Here is a 27,410-nt window from a genome sequence, read left to right as displayed (position 1 = left end):
TGGAGAGCCATGGTGTTGCATTGTTGCCTTAGAAAAGTCGAAAAAATTTGTTTATTCACAAGTGTTATTCAATTTTTTTGCAATTTCGCAGCATTTTCAAAAAATGTTATTACTCATGTTCTTTCTTTACTCGTTTTCGTAAACTAATTTTGATTTTTCTGGTAAAATAGAAAACATCGCGTTCGCGACATAAGTCAGTTTTGACAGTTCTGCCTGTGGGAATAAATTCATATCGCACGTGTGACTTTCGTAAACAGATGTAGATACAAAAATATCAACTCTTGAAACCAGTTAACCGTGTAGAACGTCACTTTCATATGGAGCCATGAAAAAAATGACATTTAGAGATGAAAGAGAATCTGACAATTTTCGCACTTGTAATGTAAATATTTATATTCATACTTTTGATTCAAGTATTGTTTTAATAATGAGAATTACTAAATAAAAAAAATAAAAAAATAAAAATCAATAAAAAATGAGCATTTTATTGGTAGGAATTGTAAAAAAATATTTGGTCAACAACTGATTTCTTTTAAATCATTTGTCATAAAAAAATAAAGCGCTTATTTACCTCAATTCGTTTCAATTTTTCCTCAAGATACATCTAACTGTCTAACCGAATTACCAAAAAAAATTGAACGAGTTTATTTAATCGAAATATCGAATCATTCATTCCCTCTTCAGCTTAGATCACCAATCTCTAGAGAGATCGTTTGAACATTATTCATTATTCCCCGAGCTTTGTACTAAAAGAAAAAAAACGGAAGTAAGACGTTGATTTCGTTGTCATTACCTATGTTATATTAATTTTAAGTCAGATTAGAGAAACGCGGCGGAAATGTACTCTAATTGGAATCCTCTCACTTTAGCTGTCTCATTGTAACCATTCCGATCTTTGAACTGGTTCATAGGTATTACTTTATTCTCGGTCCAGTTATCAGAGATCCACCCAGTTATCACACATTTCAATTCCGATTTGTATTAAAACGGTAATTTCACTACTTCAAACGAAAATCTGTAAAACAGCCACTTCATACGTTTCGGTTTAAATTACGCTTGTGTGGCTTTTCGGATGATTAGTCAGATTTTTATCTATCCTGCAGCGCTCCCATTTGTAGATTTACGACTCCTCATATCCCATAGCCGTGATTACTTTCGTCGCAGATGATATTGGAACAGTGACGTGTCTCATTTGTTTATTCTTGATATATCCCTGTCTATTGTTCTAGTGGAGGCTTGACGCGACTTCCTCTTTTCACATGTCACAGTCTTTTGAGTGAATTTTTTTAATATGTAATTCTTCGCCGAAGCCACACTTTCCCCTTCAATAACCTTTGACGGGGTCATGTTTAGTCTAGCCCCTCCCTGGCGCGCTTGTGGATACTCAGGTGAACTTTTCCAACTTTGTTCAGTAAATAATGAATAGAACTACCACCATCAACGCGTTTTCATCGCCATCCTTCGTAAATACATTCACATCCAGAAAGCACACAGACAAGTGTCCCAAGCCACCCCTGATGTTTTAAAGAGGATAGTTCCGTCTGCTTCAACTCCTCAATCAATATCTGAGTCAGGCCGACACTTTTTTGAAAGAATGTGTTTTGCGTCACCGTTTTTTCCTCTTTTCACCTCAAATCGCCCAAGTAAATGATTATCTTTTGAGCAGAGTTTCCAGATGGGGTACCCAGAATGTAGGTTTATGCATCGGGTCAAACGGGCCACTTGCCAACTCAATTTTCACAGTTAAAACCATTATACCGCGGCCAGAGATTAAGCCCGAATGGACCGAAGTTGAAGGGAAATGGAAAAAATCACGAAAACGGGGTTTCGGACAGACAAGGATTTATCCAGTCGGACGTTATCCTTTCTTCTGCCTTATAAATCCCCCAATTCTGAAGGCTGAATCTCGACGTCGCTGTTTAGATAACGAGGCCTGTCCACAACGAATTGACGCGTATTGGTCCAATTCTTCGCTAAAATTAATTGTCAAAGTCAAGTTTAAAAGTGTCACAGTCACGATCTAAATTTAATTGGCACCGACCTAAAACCCAAAAAACGAAATTCCCGATTTCTGTTTCGCGTGTCTGAACACGTTATTTTTTGTTCAATTCCATTTCGTTTGTCAACCCGGAAAAACATCTTCCCGGTGGAATCCGGGTCAGAATTGTTGTCGACGCAACAACGTAGCCTTCAAATACTTTGATAACGCTATTTATTGTCTTCAGCTATCGCCGCATTTCTTACATTACTGCAAGATAACACGCGTCAGAATATTTATAATTATTACACAGTTCCAGAAAAAAATCCTTTGAAATCGTCGAGATGCGAGAGAAAATGCTCTTTTCCCTCGTAACTTAAGAAATAATGTTATTAAAGTTCGTAATGGAATCTCCCGCCAAAATTCGCTTGACGTGAATTATGCTGATGGTATTACCAACTTCTTTAGATTGGGGAGTTTAACATGACTTTTTACGTCGAACATGGCTCACAGCAGTTCAAAGTTCTTTAATTGGATGTGAAAAAGAGCTACAGGAAAATATATCGCCGCTTTGTATCAAGTTTTATCGCAAAGACAGTTGTACAAAGAAAGTCTCATTAACTAAAGTGCCATTAGAACCTCTTGTTTTATTTTATACTGCCGTGGAAGTAAATAGTTGCGTTCCTTTTATTAATTTGAGATTCTCCTAATGTGTGTCAACGTTTCAAAAATAGTGTTTGATATTTTCGGGAGTTATAAAAGTAAAGTGATCCATCACTTTAGCGTCTGTTACAAGAGAAACTTTGTGTTTTATTTCAGTATGAAGTCTTCATAATTTAAGTTGAGAATTTATGCCAGAAGCCGACGTGGATGTGAGCGATGACGAGGAGGAATTCTTCTCCATTCACAAATACCCCAAAATTGCAATCTTGTTATTGTATCATAAATATAATAAGATTCACGAAAATAACTATTGTTGGCACCACGCTGATGTGGGGTAACCGTTTTCGATTAATAGTGTGACATGTGGCGAACTCTTTTGCGATATGCAGATTACTCGAGAGCATTCAGTTCCACCCCTAGATAGGATTGTTAACACATGATGTGTCCGCAGATCAATCCGTGACAAGAGAAACTCACTCAGAAATGTTGTACCCTGTGGTGCACCGACACAACTAAATGGAGAAATAATATGGAGTAATTTGGATTTTGGTAAAAAGAGATTACATCGTCGATTACTGTAATTCTATTTTCCCAAAAGCGTGGGAAACTGACGCACTTTACAAAATGAGAAAATGATTGGGCGTTTTAGTTACAACCACCAATCAAATTTTCGGTTGTTTCCGACTTTTATTGATTCGCTGAAGTAGTTGTCGGATCCAACAGGTTTAGAAAAAGGCGCACGTGTCGAACACGGAATGAAAACTCGTCAATTGGTAAAAAAAATTACACTGACCGTTTCTCGTTGTTTAGTGTTGGCACTTGTCACACACAAACCGATTGATTTTCCACCACAGCACTAGTCTTCAGACGCCGGCACGCGGCATCCAAAAGCACTGGTAACTTTTAATATTAGTCAAACACATGATTTGTCAGCTAGTATACACATCGACTGAAATACTCCACTCGAGTCGGTCCAACAAGATGAGTAACCGCGCGTGAGTTTTGGTGAGACGTGTGAGAAGATTAGAGGGACTTCGGCGCCGTGACGCGGTCATGGATCGTCAGAATGGAAGAGATATCATAAAAGGGAGTGTGTCGTAGCTTAGGCGGCGCCAGCGCGCAAGCGGTTTGTCAATACGCGGGTTTACCATACGATGGGGTTCTTTCGACGTTTATTTTTTATGTTGTCAAGTACTGCGAGTAATGCACTTTTAATCACGAAACTTCCGCGATTTATTCGCTACTCGTCGACAACAAACATACTATCATTTCATGTGTTTTAATTAACGGCGAAGTTTTAATGAAAACGGTGGCTAATTGGGTTAGACGGCGAACGCAACGTACAGGCAGCAGATTTTGTTTACGGATATTGAACTGCGAGCTTTTCAACGGTGACGTCAGGCGGTGAGAGCAGCGAGCTTTGCCTGTCAACTGTATATCATAGGCTAATTGTATTGATTTTCTCCGATTTTAGCAAAATTACGAAACTAGCGATACAAGTTTTAGTCGGTAATGAAATTTTGTCAAAGTTTATCCCATGTTGAACGTTAATTATTGTGAGGTAAGTTGATAAATCGGTTAGCAATAGAGTTCGGAAGGTAAATGGGCGCCGGAAGATATAGTAGATACGTGCACATGTATGGAGCCAAAGCAGAAAAGCATTTTTCACTTTTCAATTCCATCTAAATCATTGCTCGAATTGCGAAGCGAGTCCGAAATAAAATTTGTTACGAAAATGCGGAAGTCTCGCAGAGGGAGGTTAGTTTTATTAAATTAAAAGTAGATTCGAGCTGAAGACGTTGGGAAACTACAGAAATTGAACAATTCAAGAAATTGGAAACTGTAAAATCCAACAATCCGCAGGGAAGAATTACTTAGGTTTTTATTATATGATCTTAGGTCATTTTTCAGATTAAAGCATTGAAATCCGTCAAATTCTGAAAAATATTCGGTTTTTATCTTCTTAGATTCACAATTGTTTTTATTCATATTTAAAATCCTTCAAATACCACAAAGATCTGAAAGAATTCAAAGCGTTCAGAGCCTCCACAGAATCTAGAGAATCCGAAGAAAAAATTCAAAAAGCTCAAGGGATTCGAGCTCCAGGTATTCTCAGAAGAATTTCTAAGTTGATAAAAAAAATGAAAGAAATCTTAAGGAATCGATGAAACTACTTCAGAATTTGAAAGAATCAATAAAAATCCAACATAATTAATAATAATTATATACCAAGGGAGAGACACTTTTCTGGCTCAAGAGTTTTGGCAACCCAAAATACGGTTTTTTTATCGATTGCAGAAGAGAAATTTAATTTCACAGTTCGGACAACATATTGATTAATCAAGCTAGTAGTACAAATATTTTTAAGGATTAAAAAAGAAGAAAAAATTTAGCAGCTCATCCTCATTTAAAGGACATGAAAAATTAAAAATTTGAAAAATCCAGAGAACTAGAAGAGTCCAAAAAATTACAAAAATCCGTATATTTGAATTAAATTAAAATAATACAATTATGTGAAAATGTAGTAAAGAAATATATGAAGAAACCCGTTGAAGCGTGATAAGTATAAAATGAAAAAAATAAAAACCAAATAACTCTAAAGAAAAAATAAAAATTAAAAAAATATACGTTTCGCATAAGTAAAGAAAATCTGAAGTTGTCATAAGGTTCCATAGTTCCAAGAAGATTTAAATTGAACAAGAAAAATGTCTCTAAAAGATCTAAATTCAATTATAAAACGTTTGTTTAAAATAAGGCAACAAATGTTCAAATGAAGCCTTTGGCAGCAGTTTGTTCCTTGATCGACCATTTTCTATTCTTAACTATTTTTTCAACCTTCAACATTTTATAAAAGCGATAAAATAGGTTGTAGCTCTTTTATTTGATGACGGCACTTCCGCTGAAACAAGTCAAGTTTGATTATATAGTCGTTATATTGAAGTGTAAAACTAGGTGCACCTTTAAGTCTATAAATTTAAATATAGTAATCAAGTTTGAGAAATGAAAACAAAATAAACAAAAGCTTTGCCAACACTGCCAACATCTACTAATTTGCAACTGAAACCAGTCTAATAAAAGTGAAAAAAAAACAACAAAAGGTTGAATTTAGAAATACCAAGTATTATGGAATTATTTCTAAGTTAAATATTCAAAATAAGTTATTTCAAATTCGTTAAGATTCCGTTTTCAGAAACTCAGACAAATATTTATACACCACAGGTAAGTAGCTCCATTGCAACGAGGCGTCTGTTAAGTAGCCGTGTATAAACACTGTCGAAGTGCTTGTGCAAAGGACTATTGCTCCTGCACCTTAATAATCTCTGCCAGGAGAGTCAAAAAACAACCGTGAGATTTTGTGTTTCCGCTTTCTAACGAAGGCAAAAAAACGCGAAATAACCGCTCTTGAGTCTCTAACAAATGTTTTTGTTTTGCCGCCTACAAAGAATACAGTCTCAAGACAGGTACGCATAAAGGAGAAATATTACCCCACCTAAATAGGGAGGATTTGAAAAAATGCGTGCATGCCGTATATCCTTCCGTTCGGCGAATACGTTGTAATCAGTTCCAGCTATAACAACAGAATATTACAAAAACATGAACCGTAAAACATGCTCGTCCGTTGGTTTCGTTTTTTAAACAAAAATAAGTTGGGAAATATTCAGAGCCGTTATCTAAATTTAATAAGCAACAATCAGATTTACCATTTTTTAATTGAGAGGAAAAGAAAATAAACAGTTGTGGATTCTACGCCCACGTTTCCAATTTAAAAATTTATGATTCTGCGTCTCCAGTTGTTTTAACTTTAGTCGTATGTTTAATGTTATTACATTTTTACATTTACAATTCACAAGGCTCAGCAAGTTGACAGAACTCATTTGGTGTAAAAATCCTGAATTTTCCACATTGCCCCATTATAAAACAAACCATAAAAATACCTATTTGCACCGAGTCAATTACGCGGTTGGATTTTTTCTGATTAAATTCTTGCTTTTCACCCTTCTAATTTCAACCAGACTTCTGCCTTTGATAATTTCAATCAAGACCGGGTGTACGCTGTTTAAGTAGTCATTCATCTGCTATGCTTAACGTGGAAACCGAAGCGTAAGTGAAATTTCTAAATGTCGAGGAAATTGTTTCGAGAAAACTATGCGTGCTCTACGCCTTCATAATAATAGATTGCAACGATTAAGCGAGGATAATTCTTAGGTGCAGAGTGGAGCGAACAAATGTAACATTTTACAAAGTGTTGCATGTAGTTAACAGTGTAAATGGAAAATTTAACCGACGCTGAATTTATTACTTGTAATTGCTGAATTTCAGTTATTTGTTGAGTCCTTAATTGTTTGCGCTTAATTGGAAGGCAAATATGCACTTCGTGGCGGTTTTGCGGCGGTTTTATAATGCAATGATGACACTTTTTGTTCGCACTGATATTTATTTGCATAGTTTCAATGGCCACAGGACAATGCGGAACGTTGTTAATTTTTCTTGGAAAACAGCGATTCAGCGTTCAGTCAGCACGCATCTGTTCTTAGGCTCCAGTTTCAACCTTGCGGACACCTCATTTTCGAAAATATAAAACTTTTTCTTGAATTTATGAAGCTTGATAAAGACTGATAGTTTTCTAGATTTTCCAAATATACTCTGTAAATTTAACCCAGAAAACGGCCAGAATGTACGAAAAATCGTCATTTAGCATCAAAATTTGCAGATTCCTCTACGAATTTTGCAGATTTCTGCTGTTTTCTCGCGATTTAGCCGTTGAAACTCATAGTTTTTTAAATTTTGGAGCTCTACTCTTCAATCAATTTCAATCAAATTCAATCCAGAGATCGGCCAGAATGTACAAAAAATCGTCGTTTAACTTCAAAATTAGCAGATTTCTCTACGAAGTTTTCAGATTTCATGCAGATTTCTGCTGTTTACTCACGATTTACCCGTCGAATCTTGATAAAAACTCATAGTTTTCTAGATTTCCAGCTCTACTCTGCGAATTCAACCCAGAGATCGGTCAGATTGTACGAAAAATCGTCATTTAGCATAAAAATTAACGGATTTCTCTATAAATTTTGCAGATTTCGTTGAGATTTCTCCTGTTTTTTCGCGATTTTGACGTTGAACCTTGATAGTTTTCTATATTTCAAGCTCTACTCTGCAAATCTAACCCAGAAAACGGCCAGAATGTACGAAAATCATCATTTATCATCAAAATCGGCGAATTTCTCTACGAATTTTACAGATTTCGTGCAGATTTCTTCTGTTTTGTTGCAATTTAGACGTTGAATCTTGATAAAAAGTGGTAGTTTTCTAGATATCGAGCTCTAGTCTGCAAATCCAACCCAGAAAATGCCAAAAATGTAGGAAAAATCGTCATTTAGCGTCAAAATTAGTGGATTTTTCTCAGAAATTTGTCGATTTCGTGCAGATATTTGCTCTTTTCTTGCGATTTAGTCGTTAAATCTTGATTAAAACTGATAGTTTTCTAGATTTCAAGCTCTACTCTGCGAATCCAAGCCACAAATCTTTATTTAGCATCAAAATTGGCGGATTTCTCTCCGACTTTTGCAGATTTAGTGCAGATTACTACTGTTTTCTCGTGATTTAGCCGTTGAAACTCGATAAAAACTAATATTTTTTAGATTTCGAGCTCTACTCTGCGAATGTATTGATCTAGAAGTAAATACATTTTGGGGCGACTCAAAACAAGGAATTCTGTAAGGTTTTTTGGGTGCTTTTAAAGTAATTAGGTTTGATTTTGGATGATTTACAACAGTTTTCTCATATGTCCAATTTCTGATGGGCTATTGATTTACAAGAAACGAAACTTTAGAGTATTTTTTGCTCGCATTAAAAATTATTATTTTTGAAGGATTTTATGTCTTTTTCGATTGTTAACTTTGGGAAAACATAAATTTTTAGGATCCTGCCTTGTTTTGTAAGACGCCAAATATACCTCTTTGATTTGGTGTTGTTTTTACTTTTTTTTGCATGCGCCAAATGCCCTGGTCCGGAAATAGAAAGCCATTTTGGGGTGTTTAAAAACAAGGCATTTTCTAAGTTTTTTGGAACTTTTTTGGTTGTTTACTTTTGGAAAAACACTAAATTTGTAGAATTCTACCCCGTTTTTTCGTGTGCCCAATTTTTGGTGGTCTACAGATATTTGGGTACTTTTGGGGTGGATAAAAATTAATGCTTTTTGAGAGGTTTTTTGCCTTTTTTGGTTGTTGACTTTTGAGCAAACAGCTAAATTTGTAGGATTCTGCCCTGTTTTTTAACACGCCAAATGCCCTGGTCCAGAAGTAACATTTTATAGTCTACTAAAATGTGTATTGCACATTCTTTACTTCATTATAATTTATTTAGACAAAGTATCTCGGTCGAGGCTGTTCATCATACGTTCATGGCTTTGGCACCATTCGGATTCGTCCAGTTCCTTCTCCAATTCCAACAGTTCTTCGTATTAAGCGATTGGCGAGTCTCCACCCTTATTAACAATGCCTTTAGATAAATTTCCGCTATCGTTAAAAATAGATGTGTCAATGATCGATGGTTTATTGTTCAACATCCAACGACGAAAAAAGCAAAGTTGATGTAGGCGCTGCCTTACGTGATTGCTTCGTTTATATTTCACATATTGGAGTCGTAAAAATAAACCAGGATTACACTTCACAAATGATGGGTTCCATTGACCCGAACACTGTCCTCAACATCAATCACAGACACGTGAACTCCACAATTCCGGGTAACTACCCTGTTCCATTGTAAGGTGGGTGAAAGAGCCCAGCAGTTTTTGCACCACGTGTTTTAAAAGCTCATTATCTATTAACGTTTGTATCCTGCTCCCGATTATGTACTAGCAGGAAATTTCAATTAATTTTCCCATGGCGCGTACACCTACAGCTATGAATACGTCCAAACCTTTTCAACCGAAAATGTCGTAAAATGTGATGATTAATCAACTGGGGAAATGAGCAGCGACATCCATTTCCTCCAGTCTATAACATATTTGTGCAGAAATACACCCCCAACGTGACGGCGGCAATAAAACTTTATCTCAAAGGGGTTGTTTTGCTTGTTTTACGGTTTTTGAAACATCACTTCCGTGATGAGGCGCACTGGTGACTTTCGAAGAATGCTGTTTAATTTCATTTCTTTCCACTTAAGGAATTTGAAAAATTCTTTCAACTTTGCCTCTGGAAGGAAAGCAGACGTGTCGGAACGTAGCGGCGGCAATTAGGCAAAATTTGCCTCATCAAAGACTCCGCCTCACCCCTTTCTGATATTAGCCCATTTTCTCAATGAAGTGTGTGACTTGTAAGTGAATAATCAATAATAGTTACAAGCTCCACCGCTGCGAAGCAGCAGCTACAACACACCCGGAAAAGCGAAAACTGCAATCCGTCACCACGTGCACTATAGCCGATAGGTGGCCGCACTTAAGTCAGTTTAAAAAAGTTTGATGAGTTGTGTACAAGTAAAAGCTGTAAATTCGCCGATTTAATTGGAAATTCTATTTGAATGTTAGAAATCTAGATTTTAGTGTGCTTTGTTCTTCGACTTTAATGAGTTTTCTAACTATTTTTGAAACTTTACAATAATCCGGGTAGTAATTAAAACGTCCAGAGGGCTTTGTTCGAGTTTGGTATTTCCCATTCTGCTTTCTTCTGGTCGGCGATGCGAGAAAGTCGGTTATTTTCCAAGGACTATCCCTTTTTTAATATAATTTGCAAAGAGCTTTAGAAAATCTAGGACGGAACTATGTACTTTAAATTACTGGCCAAAGAAAACCCTTATAAAGGTAATGGGCCGTTTTCAAATGGACATCAAGCACGAACCATTAAAATAACTTATCCTCCATGTGTATAATGCAAGCAGAATACAGATGTTTAAATTATAAATTTATGTACACATGTAGCGAGAGGGGTAAATTCATTTTAACAGGACTAGTCTGGGTCAATTCTGTTACAGTAATTAGCTTGTTGAATTTAAGCGCCCAATCGGAATATTAATTACAATAAAACGGTTGCGGGCAATTCTATAAACCCCTAAGTTAACATTAAATTAGTCTTAAACTAGCAAAAGTTGGTCGTCTTTTAGGCTTTCAGTCTGACACTTACAATTAGTATAAGGCGGTCAAAATTAAGTCAGTTAGTAAAAGCTCATAAATAGCTAGAAGATCTTACAATGTTGACTGATGCATCTCACGTGCAATCTCTATAAATCTTTAATGCCAATTTTGAAGAGCTACGTAATGTGTAATTAGTGTTAAACTAGGTAGATGCATATTATGCTGACGAGTTTGAACTATATTAGCGACATAAACTGCATTAGTTAATGAGTTTGTGCGCCACAAACCAGCAAAACCAAATTTTATTTTTCTTGGAGTAATAAAAAGAGAATGACACCCATCTCGATGTAATTATAACTATAAAATAATTTCAGATATTTTATTAAAATTACACAAGCCAAGGTTTGTATTGGAGCAGTTGAAAGTCATTTGTAAAGTAGAACTGATACATCATTGATTATTTTATTATCTCTTGTCATTTAGAAGTTCCCTAAATCTATAGGTCTGAGCGAGTTGCCAAGTATGGGTGGGTGCTGTTACGAGGGGGGTGAGAGGGGATGTGACGTCATAAAGGTTCGTGTCATTTAATTTGACAGGGTTCCTACAGAGCAGTGGCGCATTTGTATAATTGGTCCTCTACCCAAAAAAAATTCAGTCTCTTTTTGGCTCTTATGGTTAAACTATCCATATTTGAAGATAGGGCGTTTCAATGTAAAAGTTCGTACAAAATTGCACGAAAACGAAAGGAGCTATTTAAATGCGGTTTTTTGTGTTTGAAAGAGCACAAAAAGTTGTAGTGACGTTACCCTATGAGATTTATATCTTGGTTTTATAAATATTTTTTTTCGATTTTAGAAAGTTATATTTTTCTTTATTAAAATTTGACTTAGTTACAACGCTACACATTTTTAAAACAAACCGATTGGCGCAAGAAAAAAGTCAATTTATTAATTAGGGCGGCTGTAGTTTTGGTTAAACTTTTGAAATTTTAGCGATTTCGGAATGATGTCTGTCTTTTTCTTTCGCCTCAGGCAAAGACGACCCTCAGTGTAAAACCCTCACAATAAAGGTTATTGCTACGTAATTATTTTCTTTTGTGTGGCGATTTGTTGATTTACAACATAGTTATGGTCAACTAACTTTTAACTAACTTTATTAATGAATGCAGTTCAATTTTCGGGCGAAGGGGGGTGCATTATCAAATTAAAAATCAAGAAAATCATCGCCACTCTTGATCCATTTTTGATGCCAAATTTGATAACAAAAGTGGTCAGTTTTCGACCCGTCGGCGTGGATAGAAAACTATAATTCTACCTTTTTGGGCATTAAAAGGATTTAATTTTGAGGAAAAGTAGATAAAATTGTTCAATTACTTGCGGAAAACACCGGAAAAAGTTTTAAATATTTCATTGGCCACAACGGATCAAAGAAACAGTGTTTTGTGGCACTGTGAACGAGAAAAAAGACTGACGGCTAGTAATTTTGGTAGAATTTGTAAACTACGACCAAGTACAAGTAGAGCGAAGGTGGCAGCATGAATAATAGAAATCAAATTTTCGGGTAACAAATACACGTTTTGTGGCATTGAAAACGAACCCAAAGCTGTGGCTTGCGCGTATAAGTTATTAGAAGAAAAGGAGAAAGGATGTTGTCCAGAACAACTAAAAAATCTGAACCTGGACATTCACTGTGGAGATTCACCCCCACATGAACCAAAATTTCTCCCGGGTAGACTCTTCATATGTCAGAACAATCCATTTTTGGCAGCCTCACCAGATGGGCTGATAGGCGACGATAGGCTCGAAAATTTGACACCGCAGGAAAAAATTGTTGCAAAAAAATAAAATTTTGTTTGATCACTGGAACAAACACTATTTCACCAATCAAAAACCAAGAGTATTTTTATCAAGTCCAAAGACAATTGCTAGTTACGAGAAGAAGATACTGTTTTTTCATAGTTTGGACTCCAAAAGGGTGTTTATATGATATTATTTTCAAGGATGAAGAATTTTGTGATGTAATATTAATCAAACTAAAAGACTTTTATATGTCATGTATGTTACCCGAAATGGTAAAGAAATGTCTTTAGTGGGCTTTTCACATATTTTTTGTTTTTTCTTTTTGTTTTTATATTTGAGTAAACATTTCATGTTTTTTTCTGTATATTTTTATTTTTTTCTTTGTATTTTCTTTTTGTTTTAGTATATTTTTTTTTGGTTTTGTTGGTTTTTTTTGTGTGTTTTTGTTTGTTTTTTTTCATTATATTATTTTTTTTATAAGTTTTATTACTATTTCAAATTCCTTTTGATCGTACACCTGAAACTAATTTTGCTTATTATGTAAGCAAAACTTACATATTTATAAAAAAACAACATTTGTTTTAAAAAATGTGTCCCTTTTTTGTTTGTGAAATATTTGTGCAAAGAACTTTCAAATTAATGCTGCATTTCTTCTCCGTTAGATTTATGGTTTATTTACTATTTTATGATCTGACCCTCGATTTGACAATACCCCAAACTTTACCTCCTCAGAAGTGAGACGAGTGAGACCGATGCATAGTTGCTTCGAAACTGAAATTTACCGTTAGGATTTTAGCAGTTCAACCTTATGCCTTCTTATTATCATCGTATTTACCTCCTATTTGAAGAAAAACACATCAGAAATATCCCAGATCTTAAGACACTCAGTCCTGGGACACAAATAATTCAATGACAAAAACTTTGTTCATTGAAAGATCGGAAGTTGTACTGTCAAAAAGTTTTGTGATCCTCACCATGTCCTGGCAGAAATTGCTATTTCTTGGTGTTCCCCACGTGGTTGTGGAAGAAAATGGTGAAGTAAGACCAAACTTTTCTGACAGTGCAGCTTCCGATCTTACATTTGAAAGCATTTTGATACTGATTAGCCAAGTGCGAATTACTATTCTCATTAGAGGCACTTGGGTCAAGCAGCGATTTGGGACACCACATGTGCTCGTCATGAAACCTTAAAAAAAGCTTGTTTGGTCGAATTAGTTTATGACTGAATTGAGTGTCCAAAGTGAAAATACATGCATGCAAAAATAGACCGGTGTACTGCAGTTTGCTTGCTGACCAATGTATTCAAACTTCGCGCCAAAAGGCGAACCGTTTTGACGTCATCAACATGGAAACGCGATTAGTGGTCTCGCTCAGACCTATAGATATAGGGACTTTGGAAGTTACCTACATGACAAAGAATATTCGGAATCAGGAGACCATTCCACTTTAGAAATTACTCCATTAGAGTTATTAATAAATTATTTTAATATAGGCAACCAAACATGCACTATTAGAAATATGTCTCTGGACGCTTGATTCCATAATCTTGTTTAAAAAAAAATACTCGATCAATTTTAATGACTACAAGTAACGAAAAATACTGTAACTAACTCGTGTAGCGATTAATATTGTCGATGATTAACGAATCTTTTAATTATTATTAATCGCCTTTATTATAATAACGCTTGGTTCTACGAACGATACCATTTGGACAAGCAGAAAAAAAGCGATACAGTTTTTATTTGTTGTTTTTGTTGTACTTGGATTTTAAACCCGAATTTGAAATCTGCGTAAAATAACCCCTAATAATAAAAGTTTGCTCCAAAAATAAGCGAGATATCGATCTCAGAACTTTGTCATAGCTTTAGTCATGAATTTTCCCGAAAAACTCCAACTTTTAACTTTTGAAAAATCTAAAAACTATTTCTTAGCTAAAAAATCACGAGAAAAACGATGGTGCAAACGGTTTCTCAATATTTATAATAGTTACCGAGATGTCGAGCACGGATTCTTTCGAACCTCCAAAAAGTTCAGTTACTTGTTGACGAAAATTAAAAATTCTCATGTTTTTAAATTTGGCTTAACGTTCTGCCTAAAGTGAGCCCAAATTTGTTGAGTTTATTTAATAGGGGAGGGGGGGGGCATAGCGGGGTAGCGGGGCATAGCGGGGCAACACCCCTGCTGCTTAAATCAAAAGCCATGTAAAGAATCGAATGGCAGATTTTGATTACTTATCAGTTGACACTTGAACTTGTTGAGTGACACCCATCGTATTAACAGCCGTTCATGTTTTATAAAACAAAGTGTAAAAATCAGTGCTTTTGTTAAAAAAATCCTGAAATTAGACAGCAAGTTATTTTCAGATTTACGGGTCGATTTCAAGTCACTGCGTTAACGCAAATTTGCAACCGTTGCCAAGGTATGAGCAATGTGATTGGCGTTGCTATGTTGCAAATGGGATTTGCAGTAACGCAAGTCACACTTGAAATCGAGCCCTTAGTCATGTAAGTCTAGTGGCTAAATATTTTGTTTATTAGCAACGTTGTCAAATTTTGTAATTACAAGCACAAAATTGCTTATAAAACAGGTAAGATGGTGTTAGTCTGTGTTTTGCTACTGAAGTACCATTGGGGCATAGTGGGGTACACCAAAAAGAGAATAATGGGGTATTTTATTTTTAGCCAAAATGGTGCGTACTTATAAAAGGACCACAAATCAACATTCCTGGTCTATGGAAGCAATGAGAAAAGCTGTCCACAGTGTTGTGTCTGGAGAAATGGGCTACAAGAAAGCAGCAACTTTGCATGGCGTTCCACAAACCACATTAGAACGATATGTTGCTAAATATCGGGCTGATCCAAACGACAGTATATTTAAAAAGAAATTGGGTCATTTCAAAACCGTATTTTCATCCGAACAAGAGGAAGAACTAATTAAACATATAAAATTTATGGAAGCACGCTTTCATGGACTAACTTCTCATGATTTGCGAAAACTTGCTTTTGAACTAGCAAACAGAAATGGGATTACTCATAAATTTGATTTGCAGAGTGGTCTGGCTGGTAAAGATTGGTTGAAAGGATTTGTTAAAAGACATCCAGATATCAGTTATAGAAAACCGGAACCAACATCAGCAGCCAGAGCTATGGGTTTCAACAAAGTAGCTGTTGCCAAATTTTTTGAACTTTTAGGTCAAATTTACGACAAACACAAACTTACTGCACAGCGCATATTTAATGTTGATGAAACGGGCGTATCGACAGTCCCAAAAAGTCATTCTAAGATTCTGGCTTCCTGTGGTAAACGACAAGTTGGGACATTGACCTCTGCAGAAAGAGGAAAATTAATGACCACGATTGTCTGCTTTAGCGCAGTAGGAAACTATATGCCGCCTATGTTTATATTCCCCAGAAAACGTATGAGAGCAGAATTGCTTGATGGAGCACCAGATGGATCTTGGGGTGAATGTCACGAATCTGGCTGGATCCAAAGCCACTTATTCGTCCTCTGGCTAAAAAGATTTATTGAGTGGTCTCATTCTACCAAGGATGATCCAGTACTTTTGTTATTAGATGGTCATGCAACCCATGTGAAATCTTTAGAGGTCATAGATTTGGCGCGACAACATGGTGTTATTTTATTGTGCTTTCCACCTCATTGCACACACCGACTCCAGCCATTAGATGTTGGTTTTATGAAGCCTATCAGCACTTATTATGCCAACGTAGTTAAGAATTGGCTGAGATGTCATCCAGGACGTGTGGTGACCCAATTTCAAGTCGCTGCTTTATTTGGAAAGGCTTTCGTAACTGCCGGAACAATGACTACTGCTATTAATGCATTTAGAGCCGCGGGTATTTGGCCTATAAATCCATACATATTTACTGATGCAGACTTTGCACCCGCCGATACTACAGATAATCCTGAACCTGCTCAGGCGCCTTTAGATGATGAGGCTAATTTGCAAAATGACACTACACCAACCAGACAAGAAATTCTAGAATGTGAGACTGGCGACAACACTTCGCCTAGACATTTAATCCTAGAAGCCTCTACTGGTTCCAATATTGTATCAGTTGTAGCCGATACATTCAGAGGTAGCAAGATACCTTCATCAACACATCAACAGAACAACAATAACCAATGTTCTCCACGACCTGGTTGTTCTTGGATGATTGATAGGCCTTCGTCTTTCCAAACCACTCCTGAACATATAATGCCACTACCTAAAGAGAGTAGAACAAAGAAAAGAATTACTAAGCGAAGAGGTAAAACGGCTATCATTACAGGGTCACCTTACAAAAATGAGCTTATGTCCCTAAAAAAGATCGTCGAATCAAAGCAAGAGAAAAAAAGAGCTTCTAAAGTCTTGAACTTGAAATCTGGAAAACAGAAAAAGAGAAAGATTACCAAGAAAAAAAACAGTCAAAATGCGGTGACCGAGGATGACGATGATGAAGATGCTGAATGTATGTACTGCAACTACAAGTGGTCAGAGTCAACAGAGGGGTGGATTCAATGTCGAAAATGTTATCGTTGGGCACACTGCTCTTGTGCAGGTGAAGATGACGAGGATGATGAAGCTACTCATTTATGTGTAAAATGCGTTATTGACTGAGGTTTCTTTGTGTTGAAATTTGAAAAAATATATATATTTGTGCCAAGAACTTTTAGTTCCTTTTTAATTTTAAGTTAATTACGAGCATAAGAAGGGAATTATATATTGAGAATAATACTTTATGTTGATTTAAGAAATTATTATTTTGATAATATAACTACTTTATTATGTTTTTCTGTTGGACTTTTATTGCCCCACATTGCCCCATGGGGTACCCCACTTTACCCCTATATACGGGGCAAAGCGGGGCAAAACTCATTTTTCAAAATTATGCTCACATGTCGTAAGTTTTTTATTGTATCCAAAAAAAATACATCAAAAAATATCCGCAATATATTAGTCTATGATATTTAGTAAAAAAATGTCGTTAATTCTTATTATTTTAGGATGCGTGACTAATTGATTGTTAAGTTCCCCACTATGCCCCCCTCTCCCCTACATAAACGAGGCATTAGCCAAAAACGGTTTTAAAGAGGTCTTTTCACCAATTAGTTTTGGCCGAAAAACAAAAAATTGAAAAATTTTCATCGTTTGATTCGGGTTTTTTTTTCGCGAAAATCAAGTTTTGGGCTTTTGAGAACTCTTTCTGGCGTAAAATGAGCCGAAGAAAACGATGGCACAAACCGTTTCTCAATGTCTGTAATAGTTTCCGAGACATTTAACTTTAAAAATTTGGAAAAATGATGTCGGATCTAAATTTCAATCCCAGATTTGGAATCTGCAGAAAATTCTGCGTAAAATGACACAAGTTTACTCCAAAAATAACTCAGTCAGCTTCAGCGATACTCTAAGTCAATTTTATTGCTCTATTAATATTTAAACTTTACGACAATTGGGTGACATTTCAGATTAGACGGTTATAAATCCTAATCACTTTGTCTGCTTTGTTTAAATCATTACTAAACGACTTGGAGCACACGCTGCATGACAAAACCGTGGAAAGAAATATTATCGAAACCTAAGGTTGTGAGTACGAACTCAATTTAAGTTTCAAAATGGCTTGTTATTAATAAGCCATCAAATAAAATGTAATGTTTCGTCGTAATTTTTAATATAAAGTGCTACTCGTCAAAATCTCTTTAAGAAAGTTTGTAAAGTTCCAAACTTACCACTGTCATTTCCTGACGCGCTCCTCCCGGACTTCCCATCAGCGTTCCACTCTTCATCTACAAAACAAAAACGAACAACTTCAGTACAATTAATAACACTCTCTAATTGAGTTTCTGACAAAATCAAAATAGCAACTCCCCCAGCATTATTAGATCGACAAAAGATAAAATAAACGTTGGTGAAGTCACTTCCGATAACAAATTGCCGAAGAAGATTACAATCAAGACGAGCTAATAGAGCTAAAGCTCACGATATATTACGAACATAAAGCACATGACATAAAGAACGTTTCTAATGGAGCGAATCACCTGAACATGTTTCCGAGGACGGCACATCATCATCTTCTACGTTATTTTTGCAACACCGGCTACACCTCGAGCACATTCTATTCGATGAAAGCCCTCTGGAGCAATTCACGCAATATTATTAGGTCGACATATTGTGTTAGGACACTGAAAGCCGTCTGTCACACTCAACTCAATTAAACACATTGGATGATGGTTTGAAAGCAACAAAAAGCGACACATGCGTAACATTATTAATTTGTCGACGCTCGCGGGAAAGACTATTTTCGGACTTTGATGAGAAAACCCTCTATGGTGCATAAATCAAGTGAACCACAACAAACACGCGGAAACTATACGATAAATCCGGTGTTTCAAAAATAACCGCGTCTCGAAAAAACAAGGGTGTAGATCATGCCGTTTAGTTTACGTTCGAATTACACGACTAAAACTTTTACTTTCTGGTAGACGCCGGGGTAATAAAATAATGACGACGAGGATAGGGACAGAAACATTACCGCTATCTGGAGAGGTCAATAAATGGGTTAGGGAGGGCGGAAATAAACGAAATTACATTAGAAGAAGACGAGACCAGAAAACGGATAACCAGATAAGTTGTATCAGTTGTACATAATTTTGCACCATCAAATTTAAATAAATACAAAAAATACCTCAATATCGTTCAACCTTTCCAATATGTAGTGAAAATCAAGTTTTTCTCGACGAATTTTGCTTAATTGGGTTCAAGCTATTAAATTTTTTTATCGGTTTCATGTTGATGAAACCTTTTTAACAAGCGCCATATTCAGTAGGGAATTTTTACAGAACAAACTCATCAAATAATTACCCGAAATCGATAACGTATTGATTAAACCGATAGATTTAACGTTTGTATATGTAGTATATTCTGTAACGAGTTCGAAATGGCTTATATTTTGCAAGAGTAGATAGTTTGCCCCACGAGTGCAGAATAGCCGTTCCAATCGAGTAGCAAACTATACTTTTTCTACGACCAACGATACACAAATAAATTGACATTTGAGTGATATTTTGCTGTCATTTGGTAACTATGTAAAATGTTGGCGTTAACTATCCAAATCGATAATAAATCAATAAAAAATCGAAAATAAAATTTTAAAATTTTTGTTCACTGACATACCTATAAATATACACAGAATATTACATTCCAGCAAAGGCAATCATCAGGTTTACACTAAAGTCCTTTTTTTTTAAACTACCAACACCGCACTCTCCCACCACTTTACAACCGGCAAAGTCGTCGATAATGATTTTCTGATGATAAAATTAAATAGGTTAAGCCTTTCAGGTTATGCCGAGTCTTTTCACTATTAATTCTTTGATTTGCAATCCAAGAGACTGTAAAAGAGACATTTTTAACAACAAAACTGCGTAATTTCCAGAAATGTCACTAACTTGACAATTGTTTTATCACCAGACAATCTCCCTAGGCGACCTTGCCGATAGTAATGTAGAGGAAGATTGCGGTGTGGTGGTTTAAGAAAAATCAACTGTAGAATAGATCAGTTCACTCATGAAAAAGCAAAGTTAACAGGATCCCCTAGCAATTTTTATCGGTAACAATATATAGTACTCCTTGTTAAGAACCTATACCTCCGTGCAAATTTTAGTGGCGGAAGGTGTATGTGAGCGCGCAGTGTATGTAGACTTTAGGGTAATTAGCGGCCGTTGGCAATACGTTTAAACTGGGGTGGAGTGGGGCACCGTCAAAATAAATTTGTTTACTATAACCTGAAAAGTTTTTAATTTTATGTAATTTCACGTAGACTTCGCGTATACACTCTGATAAGTTGGTTCAAAAACAATCCACGGTAGAGCCTTTCTACATCCGGAGTTTCACTACAAGTAGAAAAAATACAGTCAAGGCACGTGCGCCTAAAGAAAAGCATTATTTTTCATTTATTGTTGTACTGAACACATCATCTATTGACTCTAGCGATGTCTTTTACAAAAACGAGTACTGTTTTTTGAAATTACGACCAAGGTACTGCTGGTACTATCTTCATTCGATTCATGCGATTAATACGAACAACGAACTAGAAGAGCTTGCTGATGATGATAACCATTTCGTATATCGAGCTACTTTACACTTTCTAGGTTTAACAAAAAACTATGCAACTATTCAAGTTTTTGTCAAAATTCAGAACTTCCTAATTTGTATTAACGGGCATTATCACATTTCAAACTGTTCATTGTAAACAATAGCACCACTACATTTGTATCCTTAATAAATGTCTCGTCTACCTAATTTGTTGTGAAGTTAAAGTCCTAAACTTTTAATCACAATGGAATAAAACGCAATACCACTTTATTTGTAATGCAATTCATCGAAAATTGATAAACTTCATCGTTGTTATTATTTCTGTCAAGTGTCTGTCATCTGATGACAAAATGATGACAACACCAGTGCCAACATACAGTCGTAAAACTACCCTTTCACAGTACAACCCAAAACATAAATTCTGTCAAATTTCGTGTACAGTCCCAAAATTTGGACGAATAATGACCTTGAAATGTGGTATTCAAAATAAATGAGGTGTATATCCGGTGAAGGATCTTGACAGTTGACATATAAGTTGGCAGCAAATTATACTGCAAAATGCACTAAAAACTGTGTTGACAGTAAGTGGGCTTATTTTGTTATTTTAAATTTCGCACGTATGGTACACTTTTATCGCGTAGACCTAATGACTTTTCAGTCATTCAATCTCTCACTATAACAAAATCGTTTGACCTTGACGCAACTGTGACAGGCGCAGGAGTTAACCAAACTACTAATTCATGCTCAATCATCTTGTGTAAATTTGCCAAAACTTAAAAATCCTTATTTAAATCTCTCTTTTGAAACAAACCTTTAACAACATCCAACTTAACAAAGCTTTAACCTTAAAAATCGCAACATTCAATTTTTAGCTAAATTTCTCCCTAAAGAATTGAAAACCTGACGGATTTTCAAAAATTTACACAAGAGTAGTCAACTGACAATAATCAAGCCCAAGTAGTGTTGTAATTCATTTAATTTGCAGTAATTGACTCTAAAATAGTTAATTATTATTTATTTATTCAGTTCATAATGGTTATTACGCGCTGTGTAAATTTACCAGTTTGATGACACCAAGTTTCAGTCATAATTTTGAACAATCGATCACAAAAATATTAATTACGTTGTAGGTACCTGGTGAATATTTAATTGACTATTGTTGTTAAAAATAATTAGTGTAGTACAAAGTGTAGCTGAAATTAATGCAGATAATTGGACAGTATCAACATTGATCATCTCAAAGACTTATTATCCATGATTGCAGATGAAATAATTGAAAAATTTAATGAGATATAACCATTCAAGAGCAAACATGAAACTGATTATGCGATCAGAAGGAAAAACATCAAGATTAATAAAAAATGAATCATCCTTAAAAAACCCGGTATTAAATTATGATTTAATTATAATTTTTCCAAGAAACTGTAATATCGAGTCGAAGTTTTAATGCTATGAAGATCAAATTACACTACTCATCTAAACTTTTGTATGTAGTTTATATAAGAAAATAACTTTAGCGTTCCATGCTCGGAATATTATTAAAGCGCAAAAATAATAAATCTAACAGAAAATTTGGAATTTCCTGAAAGAATTTTCTATCTTCCGGAGCTAATTTCTCACTTTTCGGTTAAAAACGTGCCAGCTCATTACTTTTGATTGAAAAACTAAGAGAAACAGATCAAAGTTAGAAGAAGGAATAGACACAAAAAGAACAATTATTCCTACACACAAAACAAGAGAAATACGTGTAAAATTCGGAGCAAAAGCAATTTTATTGTTTTTTGGGAGCTGCGCGGTTCTTAAATTAAAACAGCCAATCGGGTTTTTGTTTGAGGTTTAATTTAGTTTACCCTTTATCCGAATAGCAGCATAGCGTCGAAATGGGCACAGAAATAAGTTTTTGCTCTTCGCCAAACAAAGAAGCGGCTGAGTTAACAAATCGTTTAGGGAAATTGTCGGATCACTCTGTATGGAAGGAATTCAAAATTAACCACTTTGGGGCTCATGTTTAACTCATCGGCGTGCTGAAACAATGTTTTTGCAGGCCTAGGCCACGAAATCTGTCGTCTAAGATGTCAGTCGACGCGGTGAAAATAGAACATAATTGCGTAATCGCACTCAAAACAAAAAGTTGAGATCTTAAAATATTACTTTTGAATTTTTACAATTTGTCGATTAAGATCGGAAAATCGTCTTTGGAGGGCTAATTTACTTATGTGCGCAGAACCTAATTTTCTAGTCTGCTGGTCTAGATAACCAGTTTAATTATTTGGAGTAATAGTGTGAATAATTATATTGATTCTATTGTTTAAAGCATCCGAATAAATCGACATTTTCACTACTATTTTATCGCAATTGATTAATACACATAAAAGCAAAGGTAGATCCTCACAAAAACGAAAACACAATGAAGTGTAAACATCATTGAAAAATCTCATTACGATGTCTAGTCTACAAAATAATAGAAAGACTTGCGGAAAAAAGACTGAGCAATAAATTAGAACCTACATTCGTAAGCGGGTTTGAGAACGAGTAGATCCACACAAGATTGGCTTCTCGGGATCAGACAGACCCACAAAAATAATGAATACAAATAGAAAACTGCGCTTAATGCGATCGATGTAAGAAGAGTTCAATAAAGTTTCAACAAAGAAAAAAAGAGTACTAAACCAAAATGCAGAAATCTACGAGAACAAACCTCCGAAAAGGGAATTAGCCCCTGCTATTCATTACGCTGATGGATGAACTAGAAGGAGCGACAAGACGAAAATGTCAGAATAAGCATATTATTCCAGATTCTGAAGTCAGTGTTTATAAACAACCTGATGCATGCGAACAACCTCTCACGTAAAAACAAAGAGGAACAAGAATTATGCAGACAGGAAGAAACACGGTGGAAAAGAGGAGAATGAGTCAGAACAGTGATCAAATTTTATATTTCTGATTTTTTTATGTGGATAAACAACCAATAACAATATACGGCCGTGAATCATGACGGCCTAACAGAGAAAACAAAATATAAAATAGCTACAAACAGCGGAAATGGGGATGTGGAGAAAGATAAAGCGACAAACTTAGACGGGATGAAAGTGAGGAGATTAGGAAGTCATGGCGTGAGATAATCAACACCACTAATGCACCTGAGATAGGATAAAATGGAGGAGAAACGACAGAAGACTCCAACGCTTCAAAGTTGGTAAAATGAAAGATGATCGGCAACAACTAAAATTATTTATTGCTATTGAATACAGTTTCTCTAGTAAGAACGACTTCAGTCATGCAATGCGTTCTTCTAATCAGGCAACTTTTGCGATGCGATTTCATTCAATAAGACGAAAGTTTAGAAACAAAGCTGTTTCGAGAGCCCTAAATTTTCTAAACTAAAATCTCTTATACTTGTTCTAAAATTTTGTATTTAGGCACAGTTATTGAACACTTTAGAAGTAGTAATCTCCCCAAATGTTATAGTCATAACTTAAACACTAACATACAAATTTCAATAAAAAAAATCTGAAAATATTTGGTTCCTCTTAAAATAAAATTTTCTAAAATCTTTATTTCTTGCGCTTTAGCGCAGTTAATAAACACTTTGAAAATAGTAACCTCCTCAAATTTCAGTCATAACTTAAAAACGAACAAAGATACGCATTTTAATAAAAAAAATTAAAAATTTTGAACACACTATATTTTAAAAGTTGAAATTTTTCCTACGGAATTTCCAGTTTAACAGCATAAGGGTTTGTGGTTTGTGCCTTTGATACTAAACCTGCCAGTCATTTCTTCCATCCAAATCTAGAAACTTTGACTCAACATCGGTGGCATAAAATCACCACTACATAAAATTCGCTAAATCTTTAGCAATTTAGTTGAAGAGTACGTCCCATCCGAAAGTAGGTCGTCAAATATACGACCCTCTTAACTTCTCCGAAATCCAATCAGTTGACAAAGCAAAAAAATTTCAAACAATTTGTCAGTTACCTAGGTGTATTTACCCCAAATATTTATTTATCGTCTCCTGAATTCAATTCTTTTCGTGTTATAATAAACCCTCCAATTTAGTTGATTGTTTTCATTAAAAAAAATCTCAAAAAGCACATGTCGCCGCCTTTGTCTGCACAGCGACATTCTTCAGGATTCAATTTCATTCTCGTCAGTGGGAGATCAAATAAATTGCGATTCCTGTGCCGTCATTGTCGTTACAGTTAAATTGTGTTTGTGACCCACTATTGTCAGTCCATTGACCTGGATATAACAGTTAAATAATATTTGATGAGGTTTCACCCCAAATATGCAACGGGATACACCCCACATCGCGTGACTTCACAAACCACCGCCTAACACGGTACAAATGTTTTACAATCATTCATGTAAATCTAATTACTTATTTAACACTTAGCTCCCATTAATGTGGAGACAAATGATAAGATGAACTTGAGAAACGTTCTTTAAGTTGATAATTCATTAAAATACTCTCGTTGCTCGAGTCCTTTGAGGTTTGCAAGCCCAAATTATTCAATTAAAAAAGGAAGTTAAAGTATATATGCACACCATTACTAATAAGATCACGTTTCAAATGGAGAGACCCTAGAAGCTTCCACGGGAAGAGCCGTGAATCAAGTTACTCTCTCTGGAAGTTACTGCTATAAAATTAATCAGTGTAAAATAAACTGTCTATCAATAGAAGCCTTAAAACGTGACCGCAGTTGTCTTTTGATTAAAAATTGAATGAATGTGTCAAATCAATTTCCCTCATAGAGAGTTTATACGTCCAAGCTGGTCAAAGCCAATTGAGGACAAATATTTTCTTGGTCACACGACTGTCACATCGAGTTTTCATTTCCAACACCAATTGCAATTATAAAGCAGAACGTCGATTATTGTTAATAGTTTGCATTGTATTATGTATATTGGATGCAGCAAATGTGTAAATAGAGAACCGTAGGTAAATTAGTGATCCTGTAAACATGAAACCGTTTTGTAACATGCAGTATTAGGGAATTACCAGTTAAAAAGAAGACACTGGCTCAAAATCTTTTTTCAGTGCATTTGAAATATACAAAAAAGAGACATATTTCCTCATTTTTCTTTATTATCGTAATGAGCCTCACGTACATCATGCTATCATGTCGGTGCTGCCATTTCTTCCATTGTATCGACAACACAAACATGTTTGGATTGCATTAGTGTAATGTGACTGAATGACATCCGATGTTCAGGTATGTACCTATGGTTGAGCGGAAATAAAATTTTCATTGAGATTTATGTACTTCTGGGTGATGGTAATTTCTTAGAGAGCTTTTAGTAGTTTTGCCTGAATAAGTTATGCAATTAATGCGAATTTGGCGTAAAAATAACTTTCAAAATTCGTTATTCACGAGTAACCATCACATTTGCAGTTGCATCACAAATGAACATAACTGTCATTTAAATGACGTTTCAACCACTTAACGGTTCTAAAAAATATGTCTCTAAATAAAAACTTCAAAATTCTTTCTAAAATGTTGTTAAAATCATCAATAGTTTAAGGCACACGTATCATAAGACAGTCTGGTGTATTTGCCTTATGAAACTTGTTATTTTAATATTCTATTATAATATTGATAATATCAGACTTAGAAGCTTTCACACCCGCCAGCTAAGTCTGTGTTTATGTCTCTAGCTTGACTTTTCAAGAAGCTTCAATGTGTTCTTAGTGGTAAACTGATACAATGGGTGGTATTAATAAAAACTAGTAAATGCTTATAAGTAAATGCTTACTAGCATTTGCTTCTACTTTTTAGCATTAGCAAGTAGTAAAAGCAATTACTTAAATCCGTATTAATAATAAGAAGGTACTTGTTGCTAATACTTACTAGTAAATGCTAGTGGTTTTTCAGAAAGTGCTTAGACATAGGTCTACTATAATACAATTATTATTATTATTATTTAGTAAATGTTAATTGTTACAAATTTAAGCTGCAATATATTTCAAAAATATTGTTACTTTCTATGAGTAACTAAATGAAAATATTAATTAGTAAATTATTAAATCATTAAATATTATGGATTATAGGTTACTTATAACCAAAAGAAGTAGTTGCCTAGCAGCTAATTATTTATTTTTGAGTGATTTCGGAGCCTTTAAAAGTTAAAGTTTGAACAAATTAATCGTAATGGAATTGAATACCTACAGTATTTATTAAATCCCGACATCTATTCCAAAATGCTAAGAAATATTTAGAATATTTTGAAACCGTAGGTTGGCTATTCCCAACATCTTCCCCGACACTTAGTTGGAAACTTGAAAACTCGTTTCCGCTTAAAAAATGTCAAAAAATTTTACAAATACAAATTTTACGAGGGTTCGCCGTATATCGTTAAAAAAATAATTTTTTCGAATGAATTAAGCGCTTCTCTACTAGTTTTCTCTATCATGTTTTCCCAAAAAATGTTTAGCCATCCATTGAATGTGATGGGGTAAAAATGGGTACAATTTTATGAATTCACGTTCTGAAAGGTCTTCTCGTCGGGTTTTATATGTTTTTACTTCTCATAATTTACAAAACATCTTGAATGCCAGTGCATCAGCACGCTGATGAGCAGACTGGTAAATTTATAAGTATTTACTTACAGCATTAAGTATCTACTAGTTTTTATTAATACATATAGTAGTTTATGTTTGTAAGTACTTACTACAAGCAAAAGCTTATGCTAAAAAGCAATCAGCAATTGCTAAAACTTTATTAATACCAATGTAAGTATTTACTTATAAAATCGTAAGTATAAGCAATTGCTAGTTTTTATTAATACCACCCATTGATTACACTAATC

The 27,410-nt window shown here is 35.1% G+C and overlaps 1 protein-coding gene across 20 annotated transcripts in view; it reads right to left on the bottom strand.

Annotated features, from left to right (window-relative positions):
• The window catches only part of LOC148174301 (uncharacterized), a 107,508-nt gene that overhangs the window by 45,652 nt on the left and 34,446 nt on the right, over positions 1-27,410 (bottom strand). For all 20 annotated transcript variants that reach the window (XM_088037482.1, XM_088037483.1, XM_088037481.1 and 17 more), the window contains exon 3: positions 18,236-18,292. In XM_088037482.1, the coding sequence (XP_087893608.1) occupies positions 18,236-18,292 (57 nt within the window). The remainder of the gene's footprint in view (positions 1-18,235; positions 18,293-27,410) is intronic.

This window comes from Gnatocerus cornutus, chromosome 5, assembly GCF_029298725.1.
Source record: "Gnatocerus cornutus isolate USDA-ARS CGAHR chromosome 5, icGnaCorn1.1, whole genome shotgun sequence".
Classification (NCBI taxonomy): Eukaryota; Metazoa; Arthropoda; class Insecta; order Coleoptera; family Tenebrionidae; genus Gnatocerus; species Gnatocerus cornutus.
This window is presented reverse-complemented; position numbering and strand designations above follow the sequence as displayed.